The 17,829-nt window shown below is 44.4% G+C and overlaps 1 protein-coding gene across 3 annotated transcripts in view; it reads right to left on the bottom strand.

The window, feature by feature from the left end:
* RNF217 (ring finger protein 217) overlaps positions 1 to 17,829 on the bottom strand; it is a 93,756-nt gene that overhangs the window by 63,044 nt on the left and 12,883 nt on the right. For all 3 annotated transcript variants that reach the window (XM_080389951.1, XM_080389950.1, XM_080389952.1), the window contains exon 1: positions 1 to 17,829. This exon is cut by the window's right edge and continues 12,883 nt beyond it. In XM_080389951.1, the coding sequence (XP_080246077.1) occupies positions 1 to 645 (645 nt within the window). In that variant the 5' untranslated portion in view covers positions 646 to 17,829.

Genomic DNA, 17,829 nt, shown 5'->3' on the forward strand with positions numbered 1-17,829 from the left:
CTGGGAGCTGAGGTACCGCTTGAGGCACTCGTCGCACACCGCCTTCTTGCAGCAGGACAGCGGCTTGATAGGCTTCTCCTCCAGGCACACGCGGCAGCTCAGCACCAGCAGCGGCCCGAACTCGCCCGCGATGAGCCCGGAGAAGGGCTCGGGCAGCAGGTACACGTCCACCACCTCGATGCTGCCGCCCGCCGACAGCGGGTCGTCGCCCGCCGCCACCCCGCGCCGCGCCGGCGGCTGCCCCACGCCCGAGCCGCCGCCGCCGCCGGGGGAGACGGGGGCTGCCGCCGGCCGGTCGTTCTCCACGCAGTAGACGGTGCAGTACACGTGCCGCCGGGGGGGGCGGCGGCGGCCGCCGCTGCTCTCCTCTGGCCCCGGCCCCTCTTCCGCCAGGGCCGCCGGCTCTCCTGCGGCCAGCGGCTGCTCCGGCTCGGTCGCCGCCTCCGCCTCCTCGGCCCCTCGCCGCTCGGGGCCGGCGGCAGGCGGCGGCGGCTCCTCGCTTCGCTCCGACCCGGCCGCCCCGCCGCCCGGGGCCGCCTCCGGCGGCGGCGGCTCGTCCGGGCCGAGCTCCCGCGGGGCCCCGGCCGGGCTCGGCGGCGCGGCTGCCGCCCGCGGGGCGCTCAGCGAGCTCTGCTGCTCTCCCATCGCCGCCCGCCGCCGCCGCCGCGCCTTCCCATCCAGCCGCCTCTCGGCCCCGCTTCTGCTTCCGGGTCCCGAGCCCCGCGCGCCGCGGCCCGCCGCGCCAAGCCCCGCGCCACCCGCCCGCGGGCGCCGGCCGCCGCCGCCGCCCGGCCTCCTGCCTGCGGGGCCGCGGGCGCGGGGAGCGAGCGGCGGGTGCCGCTCCGGTCAGCGCCGCCCGCGGGGTCTCGGCCGGAGCCCGACCCCCATGGCCGGGCAGGACGCGGGCAGCCGCCCCCGGTGCCGCGGGGCAGCGCGCCCGGCCGCGCTCCGCAGCCGCCCCGCCCCTGCCCGCCCCGCCCCGCCATGCGCGTCACCGCCCCCCGCCCGCGGCGGCCGCTCCGCCGGGTGCGCCCGCCCTCGCGCGCCCCCGCGCCGCTCTGACGCAGCGCTACCGGCCTCGCCCCTCATTCACCCGTAAACACCGCGTGCCTGCCCCGCGCCGCCCCCCGCCCGCCGCCGGCGGGGCCCCGCTCCCCCCGCCCCGGGGCCGCGCTGCGCTGCAACGCGCGGGCAGGGAGGGCGAGCCCGGGGGGCGGGCGCCGTGTGAAGTGTCGCGGCGCCTCTGTGCGCGGGGGCAGAGGCTGCGGGCCGGCTGCGGGCGTCCCGCTGGGGGAAAACATCGTGGCGAGCAGGGGCAGCGCGGTGACGCCGGGCCACGCGGTGGCGGTCACAAACATAATCGGAACAACTACAAACACGTGGGTCCCCGCAGGTCCCAGCTGGTGCCTGGTTGCTCGGGTGCTCGCAGTGAAGGGCGTTAGAGGAGCGGCTGTGCGTTCTGCTCCGAGCCCGCCGGTGCGCTCGGGAACGGCACCTCCAGGCCTTGGCATCCCCAGTTACACCGTCACACGGGGCAGGTGTTGTGCAGCCGGTGCTGCGGCAGCTGAGCGGCTTAACGGCGACGGGCGGGCGGGCAGTTTCCATCCGAACTCCGCCTGGCGTGTCAATCGGAAGTTACTCAGCTGCTGTGCTGGAGAGGGCGAGGGGCTGGGCTAACCGGAGTGAGAGGAGGAGGAGGAGGAGGGCGTCAAGCGGGAAGGTGGCAGCAGGCCATAGTGGGTGTCTGCGTGCTGTCACCCCAGCCCCAGTGAGCCCATTAGCTCAGGCTGACACAGGTCTTGGGGGACCTGGCGCAGCCCCACGCGTTGGTGTGGCGCTGTGCTTGAGCCCAGCAGCCCCCCAGCCGCCCCGGAGCCGTGGCTGTCCTGTCGGGGATGCTGGATGGGGCCAGCCCAGCTCTGGCGGGCCCTGTGCGGCGCTGGAGCCTGTGCGTGCTCTGGAGAGGAGCTAAGCCCCCAGCAAGCGGCACGGGGAGCCTGCCCGGCCCTGCTGGAGGCTGGTGATGGGGCACCCCAGGTGCTCTAGGTGGCAGCTGGCAACATCTGGTGGCCAGGGGGCTCTTTGGCTGGAAAATGCTGTACTTCCAGACCCAAGCTGACCTGAACGTCTGTGACCGGATTTGTGTAATATCAGACTGTAGTTGTCCCTGCAGGAAGATCACACAGAGGGATTATTTATTTCATTTAATCAATATGTTTATTTAGCTTCCCTTATTTGAGTCTCTACAGTTTATGCTCCCAAAGCTTACTTTGAAAATACAAAGTGCAAAACTTCTAATGAATGAGTGAACATCAGAATTTCCTGCCACTCAGGAAGCTGGAGTTTAAAGAAAAAGCCTAGAGAGACGATGTCATTGCAAGAGCAAGCAATATTGCTCAGCTGTTAGTTCAGAAGTGCTTGTGCTGAAGCACAGCAGGGGGAAAATGGTCCTGGGGAATCCAGGATGGCAATGTGAATTGCCCTTGGCTGGGAGGAAGCATTAGGCAAATACGAGTTACAGAACTGCCCATGCCCTACCAGGCCATGGACTGGGCATCGTTCAGTGGCCTGTGTCCAGCCATGGGTCCTGCTGGTCCCAGCTGTGAACAGTTGGCAGATGTGCCAGCCCCAGCTTCTGGCTGGGATGGTGGGACCAGCCCTGCTTCTGTGGTTCTGCCTGGCAGCCCCTGAGGGAGCCCTGCCACTCCCTGCCACTAGGCTCCTTGACATATGTATGCTTTGCAACAAGTCTTTGCCATATTCTGTATATATTCTCTCAGGCACATTAAAAAAGTATGAAATTATATAGTAGTAGACAGAAAGAAATATTGGGCTGAGGTAAACATAGCCCGACCTGCTAGTACGAACTGATTGCCTTTCCAACTGTACCTTCACACAGATTCATATTCAAATGACTTCAGGGAAGAAGAATTTTCAAAAAAAGACCACCTAGCCCCCCATAAGCCCCCAACAACTTGACACGGTAGGATGCTGTGCTGCATGGCACCTGCTCGTTCCCCAGGAGAGCCGGTGGGGGAACAAGCGGTCAGCAAGGGATGCTGGTTCCGTTGCTGGCTGCACTGCTGGTAGGTGCCGGGCTGCATGTAGCAGCAGCCTGTACGGGGCTGAACACATGGCTCCCAAACAGGCTGCTCCTGCTCTGCTGCTGACTGACAGCCTGCATGATGTACCTTAAGCTGGCTGTTGCCCAGGCTTTGAGAAACCATGAGTCAGTTCTGCTTCCAGAATGACTCTGTGGCCTAAAACCTTCTTTTAAAATGCGATTTCAGATGCACACATTTTACACTCTCTGTAGAGCATGTCTAGACTTTAAATAAAACCTTATGGAAGATACTAAAAAGATAGCAGTGCTACTGATTTACATAACAGATTAAAATAAATTATCCTACAGAGATAAATCTTTTTCTCACCAAACTGTTTGGTTTATGAGAACTTTATCGTGTTTGAGCACAGTTGTGTGGAACTGAGTCTAGTTGCTTGAAAGATTACTTTTCTCCCTGTGATATACCATCAACTCAAACTCCACAGAGATTCACACATGTGAGCTCTGCAAATGAAGTATGAGGAAGCAGCTGGCAGGGCGTTCATTCTCTGTGAGGGATCCTCAGTTCTGGAAAGCTCTATCCACTGTTGTCCACTAGAACTTGCATTAACTTACCTCCAGGAACGCAGCAAACAACATCATTTTTTTCTTCTTTATTAGAACTACTGGAGGGTTTGGTTTGAGTAGGTATGTTTTTGGGTGGTCCTTTTACTCATGCCTGATTTTTAAATTCCACAGCTGAGATCCAGGGCAGACACTTGTATATTCAAAAAAATAAATGTAATTTACTGCCATGGTTTTGGTAATGCCTGAATTTAGGGTTGGTTGTTGTTTGGTTTTTGTGGTGTTTTTTGTTTTTTTGTTTTTTTTAATTCACACTGAAAAAAAGGAAGTCATGGTGTCTATTGCATCAATTAATTCAGTTTTACCCAATTTCCAAAATTTTACAAAGTATTGCCTGAGAATTTCCATCCTTCCTTATTTTCCCTCAATTCCTTCTGTCCTCCCTTCCTTTCTTTCCTTTAATCAAAGAGCACAAGCTTACATAAAACTCCAGCAAAAGAAAGTACTAGGCTATGCGGCATATAAGCACACTGCAGAATTCATTACTACGCACAATCACTGAAGCATTTCTATAGTGAATTTATAAACTGATTGGATACTTTTAGAAATACAGGAGAGCTAAAGCAGGCTGTGCTGTCTGTACTAGCTCTGTATATATACCTATACATAATCTCTCTGTGTGTCTGCACATATATAAAAGGAGGAGTCAATTTCCCAAGGCTGTAGTTTTTAAGACTTCATTAAAATTACTTGTACTAAAAATAATTAATATTTTTAAGATGATTAATTAACAGTCATTTTTCTGGGCTTATGCTGATGGCCTCTGAGGATATTTGAAGGCTTACTTCCCTAGTAAAGCAGTAAGTAACTGGCAGCATGGTACTGGGTCATTGTGTGTAGAACTTAATTGGGGGTGGGCGGGAGAGAATCTTTTTAATCTTACTATTAAGTGTTTTTTCAAAGTACTTAAAATTTTCGTTTTCTGTTTTGCCTACCATTGCAGATGTATTCTATTTTATGAAATGTCTGTATCCAAATGTTTATTTTGAAAATGAAATAAAAAATCAGATTCCCATGTTTTCCCCTCAACACTTGCAATTCTCAGTATTCTGTGCAGTTCACATATAATATATTGTCTTCCATTCTCCAGAATATATCCTGTATATACCACTTACACTCTGGACATGGTCCTGCTTTCAAAATATATATAAACTGACTATGCTGGCTTGACATTTTTCACCAAAAAGCACCTATAACCTTCTATGACAAAAGCTTGTGGCAGTGAAACAGCAGTCATGACAGCAATTTTCTGGGACTGCCCAGTGAGAACAGAACTCTTGGAGCTTCTCCTTCATCTGCAGTTTGAATCTAGTTGGGATGCATGGTGGTAAAGAAGATGTAGTTGTATATCTCACCTATAAAAATCCTCCTAATTTCTGAATTACAGTCCACAAAAGAAAATATCTTTGACATGTACTTGGTTTTAATAGTTATGCAGGACGTTTCTGCAGCACGTTTCTGCAGCTAGAAGGAAAGTATGGTTAACTCCTTGGGCTTCTGTTCATCTTGTGAGTTGAAAGGGGCATGTATGTTCTACAGAAAGTGTAGGTTAGAAAAAGGCATGCGCTAACATAATTTCTTATGATTATCCTAATTAAATCAGGAAGAATGACTGTGTGGCTAGTTTAACTGTTTCAGTATTTATTTTGGAAACAGTCTGTGCCATTATTTTTATCTAGCATGATGGAAACAACCATCAAAATATAACTATGTATCTTGAAAGTATCCCCAGAAATTCCAATAAATAGCTTTTGCATATGCATTTATTAGAAAGCTTTGGGAGAGCATAGTCATTGGCCCATCACTGGAATTACAAGATAGATATATTTAGGTATCTGAGTTTTGTCAAGCAGAGAAAGCATTGCCTAAACAAATCAACCTTTTGGACCGCATACGTGCTTACTATCAACATCTGGGCTAAGGAGAGAAAACACTGTTCTGAAATTTATAGCGTTCTGAACAGATCTTATCAATGTCTCAAGTCATCTTTTAAAGGGCACCTACAATCTTGATGCATCTTCCTTAACACTTCTCTTGCTTTGGAATGATGTATCCTACACACTTCTTCAAAATCCTCCTTGACATCTGCAACACTTTTTTTCTTAGTTCTCTGCCTTCATCACTATTTTTTAGTATCTTTCTTTTTTTTTCCTAACACATCTTTTCTTCCTAAAAATACAACAAAGCTCTTGTGTTTAGCTTACAGCTTTGTAGACAGACTCATGACCATGTTTCTGTTCCTGATCTTGCTGAATCCAGTTTCTCATTGAGGGGTAGACTCACCAGCAGCTTAAGCTGATGGGAGCAACTTCCTCCCCCTCACCCAACCCTTTTATTCTTCCTCAACTTTCTTACCACATTACCATCCCTCATGTCACCTGGTTTCCTAACTTGGAAATCACTTTCATCTTCAGCAAACCCAAAGAACCACTTGAGTGAAGCAAGATACTTTAAATGTCAAACTTTTCATAGAGCAGCGGTATGTATTTTTAAGTTCTTGAGGTTAAAACTCAGGGACTGAGCTGGGAATATCGCGACCGCAGATTGCTTCCCCAAGTGGGTTTACTTACTCTTAGTCCCAGAACCACACCTGAATCAAGCTAAGCTCCATGTGGTCCACAATCACCGGTTTTCTCCTTAACAGCAGACAATACCTGACTCATTGATCAGCATTAATCTGGAATGAAATGCCTTCATGCACCGCCTGGATGTGATGCAGTCATTTTGAGGAGGCTGGAGTTATTTACCACCATCAGCAGCAGTACAGGCATGAAACTGTTCCAAACGACATCAGCATTTTTAGACTCTCCCAAAGAAATAATCCTTCATTACTGCATTATTTTTATTAATATGCCTTTGAAGTTATTTTTATAGTAATAGCTGGCCACAAGTTTACCTGACAACAGCAGAGTGAGAGCAAATTCCGCCGAAGGGCAAATATTACAGTTAATAATAAATTTTATAGCTATTATTGTTCTAATTAGCTCTGCAGAATGACGCACAAATAGAATGTTTTGTAAAATAAAGACTTAGCAGCTACGTTTAAAATATCACAATTTTCTGATGTGCAAATAGCTATCTTTTCCTACTTAGCCTCAGGCCTGAAAAGCAGTTGAACATTTCTTAAAGCAATTGTCTACCCTTATTACAGGATTATCAAATTATGCTTTTATCATTTTGTACTGGAGGGTTATTTTTTTTTACAATGTTAATAATTTAAAAGGATTTCAGAAAATAATCAAACTAAGTAATTAACCTGATCAGACAGTGGGGATACATAGAGCTATTCAAATTAGATGTTTTTTAATTATGCTTTTTCACTTCTTAAAGCCAAATTTCAGAATTATTTTGAAGGCTTCCGTATGCTTGTTTCTGTAATTCAACAAAACCCGCTGTTATCAGCAGAGGCTCTCATTACACGCTTTGTGACTCCGTTGAGACTTATCGCTTCTGCAAGGAGCTGCTGTAACAAATGGAGCTACGTTCACCAGCTGAGCAGGGGCGGGCAGCAGGGTCTTGCGGCGAGGGCGCTGGAGGGGGCCTGGCGGCCCCCTTTCTAATCTCAGCTCTGTGACTGACCAGCCATGTGACCTCAGACAAGATACTGCCGTATCTCTGTTTCCCGTTTTACACTTTGCCTGTCTCAATTATTCAGACTGTAAGTGGTGTGTGACAAGCAGGGTTTGCAGCCGTGGCACTGTGTGGCCCGGTGAATCCCTCAGTCTGAGCTCATACTCGAGGTATTGCTGTACCACAGGCAAAACACAGTCATTTCAACATCTGGCATGTCATGTGAAATTAGCTAATTAATAACACGTTTTATAGTTAAAAGTAAATTTATGTATGTTCAGATACTTCTCCCATTTTTACTTTGTTTGACTGGGGAACACCACATTCACAAGAATTTCTCTGCTGGGCTGTAGTCATTCCTGAATGGCACCTGTGTGCTGTCAGGGTTTTACACGCATAAGCTAACACCAGGAACTTCATCCACCTTCAACCTCACACTCTGTGTAAGAAGGCAGGAATTTAAGCCTTTTCCCTTGCTTAGATAACGTGTCCAGATTTCCAGTGGGATTTTACCTAGCGTACCAAAGCAAATATTTGGTAGAACATGTGTGATCCTTCTACCAACGAAAGAAAAGTCAGCATAAACGCCGGTTTCATACCATAATAGGTCAAAATGAAGGTTCATTTTACAACTTTGACCCTCCCTAATTTGCAAACTCCCTATGTTTTCTAGCGTGTAAGGGTAGCTTCACTGTAGAGGTGCTCTGCTCAGAAAATCTTCGCAGTTGGATGGAAAAAAGGTGGCCAAATTATGATTCTGTAAAATTAAAGTAGTGGTGTATTGATTATTCTATATGTTGTATTGATTGTTCTATAGATGGTTTGACTGCAGTGGGGACTGAGAAGCATCAGAAATGGGAACAGGCAGCAAATTGCCTTGACAAAACTGAACAGTTTACTTAGAGTCATAGAATCATTCAGGTTGGAAAAGACCTTCAAGATCGTAGAGTTCAAACTCGCTGCAATGCACATCCAATATGTGGCACAACAGTGTCAGGTGGCACGTCTTTTCTGAAGGGCTGCTAGGACACAGCAATTAACAGGGAATCAGTTAAATTATTTCCTTGAAAGGTAATTTCACTATTTTTACTATGGACTATTTGTTTGTGTGAGGTGTTCTTTGTTTTCTCATAGTTAAGCTAACAGCAGATTCTGAAAGACTTCATTGCATATGTTGAAAAAGGTATTGGTGAATGGCATGCATTTTGCCTCAGGAATTACTGTATACATCTGAAAATGGCCATACTTTTTTACATACGCCAGTTACAAGTCTGCATACAACATCACGTGTCTTTTTGAAAACCTTCTTGAATAAGCTGTTCCTAAAAGCCTTTTCCTATATTCTCTTATCTAACCTGTCTTGTTTTAAAAAAGGCCAAAAGTAATAATGTTAAAAAGTGCAGGACAGCTAGGGCAACCCAGAGACTGCAGTAGAACAGATTCTAGTAGCCATTTTAGAAGCAGCATTAGTAAGTCTTGCCTGAACAACAAGGTTAGTTGCTTAATTTGCAAATTAAGTCCTGGATGGAATTACAAAAAAAAAAAAAAAAAAAAAAAATGTATGTTGAAACAATCCCTGGAGTAATGAAAGGACTTCAGTAAACCTCTTATCCTAGGGAAGCATAACTGAGGGAAAAAATGTAACATTTGAAGATACGATCTGGACAGAAATCAAAATCCTTTGTCTGTCAGAGTGGAATCTCAGACTGCTGGCAAGCCAAGGTTGTGGCAAAAGCCCTGCGGTTTGTTTTGTGGATCAGGTGTTCTTATCAGAAACAAAAAAAATATCTCAGAAATTCCAAGCTATCACAGGAGCCTTCCCAAGGAGCCACTCATGTGCCTGTCTGCTGGGAAGCCAACAGTTGTGGTGGGCTCTTGCTACATGAATCTCTGTCCATGAGAACTGAGACTAGCTCACTTGATGTAGCTTAGGAGCACCAGGATAAAAAGCACTGGTGTGACTTCGAGCCTCAGACAAACTTGAATTAGACTCATGGTGAAAATTCTCACCATCATATTCTTCAGTGCCAAGTCAGGAGTGTCATTTTTACATGAACAGTGGCAAATTTTATAAAAAATAGTAAATGTAACTGCAATAAAGAGAGTTCCTTATATTAGTCAGATCAGGAGATATCTGAGTGCTTAAGATTGCTTGAATTAGTATGACCTCACCTCCTACTTGGAGTGATTCAACCTGGTTATAAGAGAGTATAAAGAGAAGAGATTAACTGGGAGATTGACATATAACTGTGTAATTGCAGTCAGATTTGTCTTTTAAGTTTTTATCACCTCTGAACTTTTTGCCTGTGAAAAGGTCTAATGGTAGAAGATCACTGGTTAAGCAATTCGTATGTGAAACAGCTGTAGGCTTTCTTTTATGTTGCCGATACTAATAAAGTGCATTTATTGACTGCTTTTTATTTTCCAGTGAAAACATTTATCTATGGTTCCTTCAGGACACAACTATAAGGTACGTGGTAAATCTTTGTAAGCTAAGAATTGATCTTAACACAGCATTAGCAGCGTGATTGTAAATCAGTGAAATTAAGTTGATGCAATTCAGAGTCAGTGGAGGTAAACTGGTATAACCTGTGTCAATGCCAATGAGACAATGCCCAAAAGAAGACACGTTTATTTAAATAAATCAGTTAGCAGCATATATTAACATCACATACCTTTACACAGTGTCTTCCAAGCTTCCTTAGTCACATTAACAGGGCAAGAAATCGGGTTAAAATGTCTAAAATAGACAAAGTATACTTGCATATAAAAATGTGTGAAGTGTTTATCTTACTGCTGCATGATACTCTTGTTTCAAAACACATCACATTGCAACAGAAGTAGTACACATGTAAAATAGAAAACTGGTAACTGAATTCAACAATTGAAGAATCATAGATTCATTTAGGTTGGAAAAGACCTTTGAGTTCACCAAGTCCTACCATTAACCCAGGACTGCCAAGTCCCCACTAAACCATGTCCCTAAGCACCACATCTATGCATTTTTTGAACCCATCCAGGGATGGTGATTCCACACCCATCCCCGGCATCCTGTTCCAGTGCTTGACCACCCTTTCAGTGAAGAAATTTTTCCTAATACCCAATCTAAACCTCACCTGGTGCAACTTGAGACTGCTTCCTCTTCTCCTGTTGCTTGTTACTTGGGAGAAGAGAACAACACCCACCTGCCTACAGTCTCCTTTCAGGTAACTGTAGAGAGCAATAAGATCCCCCAGGACTCTCCTCTTTTCCAAACTAAACAACCTCCCTGAGCCAGGTCCTCCCTGAGCCTCCTCATCTCCAGGCTAAACAGCTCCAGTTCCTGCAGACGCTCCTCATAACACTTGTGCTCCAGACCCTTCACCAGCTCCATTGCTCTCCTCTGGACACGCTCCAGCACCCCTACATCCCTCTTGCAGTGAGGGGCCCAAAACTGAACACTGTTCGAGGTGCAGCCTCACCAGTGCTGAGTACAGGGGGACAAGGCGTAACTATCAGTAGGAAAGGATCATCAAGTGGGGCTGTTTCCAGCAGAGTTCAATGGGGATTAGTGCGATCCCTGGCACTGCTCAATAATTTCATGAGCAGGATGGAAATAAATAAAATGACTAAAAGCTAGTGAGTAACTAAGAATAAGGGCAGAGCAGTTGTACAAAAGAGTTTAACCTGAGTGTGTTAGTCTTGTTCCAATAAAATGTCTTAATATAATAAAAAATAAACTAGTATGTTTCAGCATACATATCTAGTACGTAATAGATTTTGTAGTGCTTAAAGTCTTCAAGGATGGATGTTTTTCTGGAAGTTATCTTTCTGTTGAATGTACATTGTGTGCTCTGTACTCATTACATCGGTAGGAAATAAGACTGAAATCTATTAGAAGACTTCTGTCTGCTTTTGGTTTTTATGAATCCATTTGCAACCAGCAAAACTTCTGCACATTGACCAGACCTGATGAAATCAGTTGTTCATGTCACCTGAGTGCTTAGGCATGGTGCTGCTGCAGCAGGCTGGGCTTTTCCTGCCTGGCTGTGCTTAGAATCAGAGTCCCAGCTCTGGCCAGAGCACTGAGATACACAGAGAGGTGTTACTGGAAAGAATCACACAACTCCTGCAAGCAGACCACTAAGGAAGCCGATGTGCTTCTTCCAGGCTAACCGCTTTGCTTACAGTGCGGTTTTTTTTTGCCTGGGCGTTATACTGATGCAGTTCCTAGTGTGGATGCAGATAATGTTGGATGCTTTTATGTGGGAGCAGTCTTTTCTCTTTCCTATTTAGAAAGCTTAAGCTTTTCAACTGGCAAAAATGTGTGCGTGCGAATGGGGTTGCAGCACTTGAAGGATTCCAGCACAGCTGTTGCCTTTGCTTTCATTTAGGCAATGTCCACACTTCTTAGGCTGCTGAAAATGGTTGTCTTGAACTTTCAGTTCAGAAACTGAAAAGATGCCTTAGGCACACATTTTAACACTGCTTCATTGAGTGGTACAATGTGTAATACTAAAACTAGACTGTCTAATCTAAGCTATTATTCAGCATTTAAATATGTGAAGCAGGGAGAACACAGCTAAGAATATGCTAATAAACTCGCCATGTTTTAAAACACCTGTTTTCCCATGTTTCTTTATTTTAGGTGCAGATATGGAGAGACACATTTGAAAACTTGGGCAGAAAATTTTTTTCTGTCACATTTCTGGATTCTAACAAAATTTCAGCTTGTAAGCTTGTTCTAAGTACATTTTGAAACCTTTATACCCTGCATTAAGCACCAATTAGAAATTGAAAGTGAAGAATAGTAAAGCTTAATTTTTTCCACATATTCCTTGTGATTAATAAAAAAAGTATGTGTGACAGAAAAGGATTACAAACCAATAGCACCACTTCCCCCGTAATCTTTATCCCTTTCCTGACTAAGTGCTATCTGCTAATACAAATCCCCAAGATCCTGACCTCTCTTTTTTGCTTTCCTTCCCTGCAAGCACGGTGGAGGAAATGATTCCTGTCACGTAGCCAGAGGGGGCATATTTACATGGCTCCACATGATGTGATGAGGAAATCCTGCTGCAGAGAATTCAGGAGGAAAACAAGTAGGTTGCCTGTTCTGCCCCTTTTTTTGAAGTCCTGCCTCTGCCCCACTACAGGTTTGCTTCCTGAATCGCCACTTCTGTGACTTTATCAGTACAGATCTCTTTGTTTCTCAGTTTTCTTCCTCCAATTTTTAACATGGAGGTTTCCAGAACATTATTCCCCTTCCTGGTATCTTGCCATATATTAGGTGATTGTGTTGTTGGCTTGCTACAGATTTTTGCTTTGCAGATTTTCCTTGTAGTACTCATACTTTTTGTTCCTCCACTGATCACGTTTAAGATCTGCACCAAAGTAAAGAACCACTGTGAGTGCCTTAATTCTGTTCCCTTCTGGGTTGGGAGGAAAAGCTTCCATTGCTGACAGAAGGGTATTTTAACCTCAAATCCTAAAGCATTCAAATAGATTTGTCTGTAGCCTAGAGGAAACCAAATGCAGAAGAGTTTATTTTAAAGCAAATTTAGTACATATATAGTACTGTGGTTAATATTTTCTAGAACAGTATATGAAAACCCAGTGTGAGAGCTTTCCTTCCCCTACCAAGTCAATACCTGCAAGGCTGAATTTCCTCCCCTACTGGCTCTGAGATCTGTCATCAAAATCATCAGTGAAACACATCAGTTGTCTAGAAAGGAAACCTTTAGTCAATGCAGGAGTTTGTGTAAAATCAATGTGGAGTTTATGCAAAAAAGCAATTTTATTAAATGAATGTGATAGTAAAAGCTATAGAGCAGTAGCTAAGAAAGCACGATTCACACGAGAGTCATTCTGGGGTTTCAGGCCAGGAATGCACTCCTTCAGGGGCTACCTGCTCCTAGCTGGCAGCCAGGTTGCACGTGTTTAGAGCTGGATCTGATCAGAGACCACAAGATTAAGAACAAAAGCACTTTTCCGTTGTAGCATTGGTTTTGGTCCATAATACTGTACATTAAGAGCTTTAAGCTTTGGGAACATTTGGGTCTAAATTGGACTTCATGCCTCAGGACTATTGTTACTTTTGTACAACGGATCATAGACTATTTTTAAAAATCTCCGCTCTCAGCGAGAAGTTTATCTAAACAGAAAGATTGTATGTTTTATTTGAAACCCACGATTCTACATGTATCTTTTGGTCTTCTCTCTGCCATTTGTACGGTCTTTCAGGAGGACATAGAAAGGACACAGCAGGCCTCCAGTGATTAAATAAAATTTCCCAAGATCGAATGATGGTGCAATGTTCTGCCTTTTGCCAGTCTCAGGATATGAAAGGTCAGATCCAATTTCCTAGTCCGACATCTCCACCATGGCTGTAATTTAGAAACAAATAACTAACGGTCAAAGCTTTGTCATAGCAGTCAAAGAGATTGTGCAATCATTATTTGCTTAATTTTTTAGTGCCTTTCTTCTTTCCAGTAATACCGGAATTTATCCAATGCCAAAACCATTTTTTACCTGCTTAAAGATGTTTGGGCTGAAAACCTGACACCTCGTGTTTAAGGTAAGAACTACTAGAAGGATACTGTTGGGAAACAACCAAGTCAGACTTCCTCAGTATAACTGTGTACAACTCTATTGAACAAAATGCTGTAGAATACGATGTTTCAGGAGAAAAAAGCAAATTTTCTCCTTAAAAATAATAAAAACTTTTCAATTTTCAGATTAGGAAGAGCCAAAAATACTAATGAACTCTCATTCTTTACTGCAGCTCTTTCCCCCTCTCTTCTTCAAAGTGTGATGTGAAAAGAGGTAGATGTGGAGTACGAGGGCAAAGGCAAGAAATATTAAAGGTATAAACATTTAGGTTTTCTTTATTGTATTGAAAAAACTCCAAAAACTCAATAACTTTAAAATTCTTGTTGCAATTTTTTGTTTTATTAACAGATCTCTGTAGCTCAGAAAGTGAATGAAGCTTAGAGATGAGACCAGAAAGACAAGAGCTACAGTTCTAGTCCTGCCTTACAATTTTAAAGGGAAAAAAAATTCTAGTATAGTTATAGAATGAAAAGTTGTCAAAGACTGTAAGATTAAGGTTTTTCCCCCTCACTATTTACTTTCAACAAGTATGTAGGGAGTAGTGAACACCCCAAAAACATCTGACTTGAATAAGAAGCCAGCACTATGGCAAGGTTGACTAACAGTGCTCATGAATACAGGACCTTGACTATTGGGTCTGTGATTTGGGGTGTTTCCCACATACTGCTGGAACACGGGATGAGGGCTCTGCCCCTGGCCACCTCTGGGCATTGCCCATGTGCCCACCTGCCCCACGAGTGGCCCTCGGCTTGCTCAGCAGTGCTGTGGGACAGCAGCGTCTGCTCTGGCTCTGCTCTGGTGGAGGGCACGCTGCAGGGTGCAACACCGACATGTAGTGGGATTAAAACTGAACACTGCATGCTGCTGCTGTTTTAAAGCTACATAGGTTTTCCTGGATAGATTAGCTCAGTTAAGCTATGAAAAATACAATTCCTGCATGTTTGACTGCTACTTTATGAGGCTATCAATTTTTGAGTGGGTTTTATGAGGTCTTGGTCTGGGCAAACATAGTTACTAGGTAACTTCTGTCTAGTTTTAAGAAGAAAATAAAAATTACAAACAAAGTAATAAAACCAGGCAATAATAAAAACCCTTAAGGATTTTGTGAGTATGAGGTGAAGATTTAGGTTCATTTTTGACTGACAGGAAGAGAGGGAACTATAGATCTCTGACATGAATCATTGTCCCCTGCTCATCATAAAGTTTAATTTTCAAGTAGTTTAGCAATAATAAAAACCCTTAAGGATTTTGTATGTGCGAGGTGAAGATTTAGGTTCATTTTTGACTGACAGGAAGAGAGGGAACTGTAGATCTCTAACATGAATCATTGTCCCTTGTTCCTCGTAAAATCTAATTTTCAAGTAGTTTAGCCTCAGATTACCGGAAGTAATTTCTGGTTCCACTCTAGATAACGTTGATGAGACAGCTGTAGGTTTAAGGATCATTAAAGAATTTTTATTCACAAAATTATGCACTTACCTTCAATCACTTATTTAAATCTCATTGAAGCTAATAGGGTTTAAAAATGTTCTTTCAGTCCTTTTGCTTTCAATGGAAGAAGTCTAACATTTTCTTCAACTGTAAATTTCCTTAAATGTTCTTTTTAACTGGGGGCTTTTCCATCTTCCTGCTCTGCGGGATCAACCTCTGGGTCATTCCCCCATGGCAGGCACCAGCCTCCCAGGTACGGGAGCAGAGCAAGCCAGGATCTGAATGGGGAGCAGAGTGATGCTGTACCACCACCCTTCACTCTCTAACGGAAGAGACAATATAGGCACCACAGGGGAGAGTGTGTCTGTGTATGAAAGATGGTCTGGAGCCTTCCCGGTAAATCAGTTTCTGAATCACTGCTCAGTTGGCACAGGCAACAAGTACTGCACTTGTTTTTCCTGCTGCAGATACAATTAAAGGGTATTTTCCCTGTTTTTCTACAGATTTGATCAGAGTGGAGAGGTTTCCATGGTTATTTTTCTGCTCCAAGTTCATTTTACAAAGGACTATCAGTTAGGATCTGAGAGATGATTTTCAGTCATTTGTCCTCAGCATCCCTTTGGCCCTGGTGTGTTTTCTGCTTTGTAGGAGTTTTTCCATTTCGTACATTCAGGTAAACATCCCCAAAAGCACACAAGACAGTAAAATCTTAATATTACATTTTAGAAGATTTTATAAAGAATTGTAACGGTGATTATTGTTTACTATTTTATTTAAAGGAGAAGCTCCATTCAGGGATGAAGAAAACATTCAATTTGATATAACCGGTCAAATGACATTCCAGGAACATTCAGGTCACTGAGGGTCCCTAGTAACTGAAACTTCAAAACGTTTGTCCTCTCTGTTTGTTTTGTGGCAGAAAATGTGGGATGCTTTTGCTAAATTGTTTGGAAAAGATTTATAGGTGAGTAATCTGAGTTTTCTGTCTGTTTTTCCGTTCCCTGTGAAATTCAGTAGTAGTACCAAACTCACATGTGGTGTACTGCTAGCCGCAGAATAAGAATAAATGAATCTGTAGTAAAAATAACTGAATATGTTTTGAATATAAGGCCAAGACGGAGAGCCATGGGGTAGCCAAGGAGAAACATGCATAAGTGTTTTTTATCTACTTCAATGCAGAACAATGAAGAAATTATGACTTTCTTGCTACCTATTAAACAGGCATGTTTGCCTAAGTTTTTATTTACCAAACAACTAATGTAACATTTTTTTTAAAAAAAATAATTATCACTACATCGGTGGAAGGAAAGAACATGGTTGAATTTTATTTTAATTTGCAACCAGGTAGAAATGTCCTAATTTGATTTCTTTACACTTGGAAAAGAAGGAACATAATACTAACAATTTTTAATTGTTATATTGCTTAAGCATTGGAAAGAACCCTAGCTATGGTTTATCTTAACTTACTAAAAGAGTCCAAGAGTCAGAGTTATGCCATGTTTAACTTTGTAACAGTCACACAGAGATCAGTCTGACACTAGGTACATTGCCCAAAATAATTTTGCTAAGCAGTGCTGTTATTTTATTTAGAAATGAAAAGAAAGTGATTTTGTAATTGTTTTGTCAAGACTTTGAATGCAAGAGCTCTCGATAAATCTCAGATTGCTTTGTGAGTGTAGGTAAATACTGTTGTGCATGGCCTGTGTCTATCCAGGCCCAAGCATCCGTGTCTGTCCTACAGCCTTTATGCTGCATTAAAATGTCCAGCTGGAGTCACGGTGCTGTTATGGCTACCAGATACTCCTCTCAGCCTGGTTCATGAAAGTCCAATTAGCACAGGGAAACACTTATCTGCACCAAGGTCAGCCCATAACCTAAGGTGCCACCTACAGAACTGGCTCTGCTTGACCTCTACCAGTACCAGCCTTTCTGTGGCACCGGTTAGAAGAAACAGGATCTTGCACAGGGGGTTCTGCTTCCTCAGGAGTTTTCCTCAGAATCTGTCTGTACTTGCACGTGGTGAGTGCTCACTTTGTGAACCTAGCTGTCCCCCTGAAAGCCGAAGGACCAGAGACCTGCGGGGTCTCTCTCTTAGCTGTTGGGGACCCTACCTGGTACCACACTTAACAGTATACCCTATATATCAGCCAGAGATGACCAGTGCAATAAACGTGGCTGTGAATACCTCCCTTGGGTTTACATGCAGGGTAAACGTGGGATGGTTGGGGCTCTGAGTGCAACTCCTCTCCTCAGGGTAGCAAGTCTGCTTGGGCACAAGTGCTGCACACTATTTCTGGCAAGAGACAAAACCTGTTGTTGTTATTCAGTTCCCAATATAACTTTGTTTTTTTCTCCCACAGGGGCTGAGGTGAAGAAGTTGTCCTTGATGCTTCAGAGAGAAACCTCCTGCAGGCTCCATGCCTCAGGGCGGTGCAGAAGTCACGCTAGCTGATTTTGACAAAAGAGTTGCTGAGCAGCTCTAGAATAGCCTGAAGTGGGTCATTTAACAAGAAAACAGAGCAGGTCTTAGGCTTAGCACATTTTCAGGT

This window comes from Falco punctatus (genome assembly GCF_963210335.1).
Source record: "Falco punctatus genome assembly, chromosome: 5".
NCBI lineage: Eukaryota > Metazoa > Chordata > Aves > Falconiformes > Falconidae > Falco > Falco punctatus.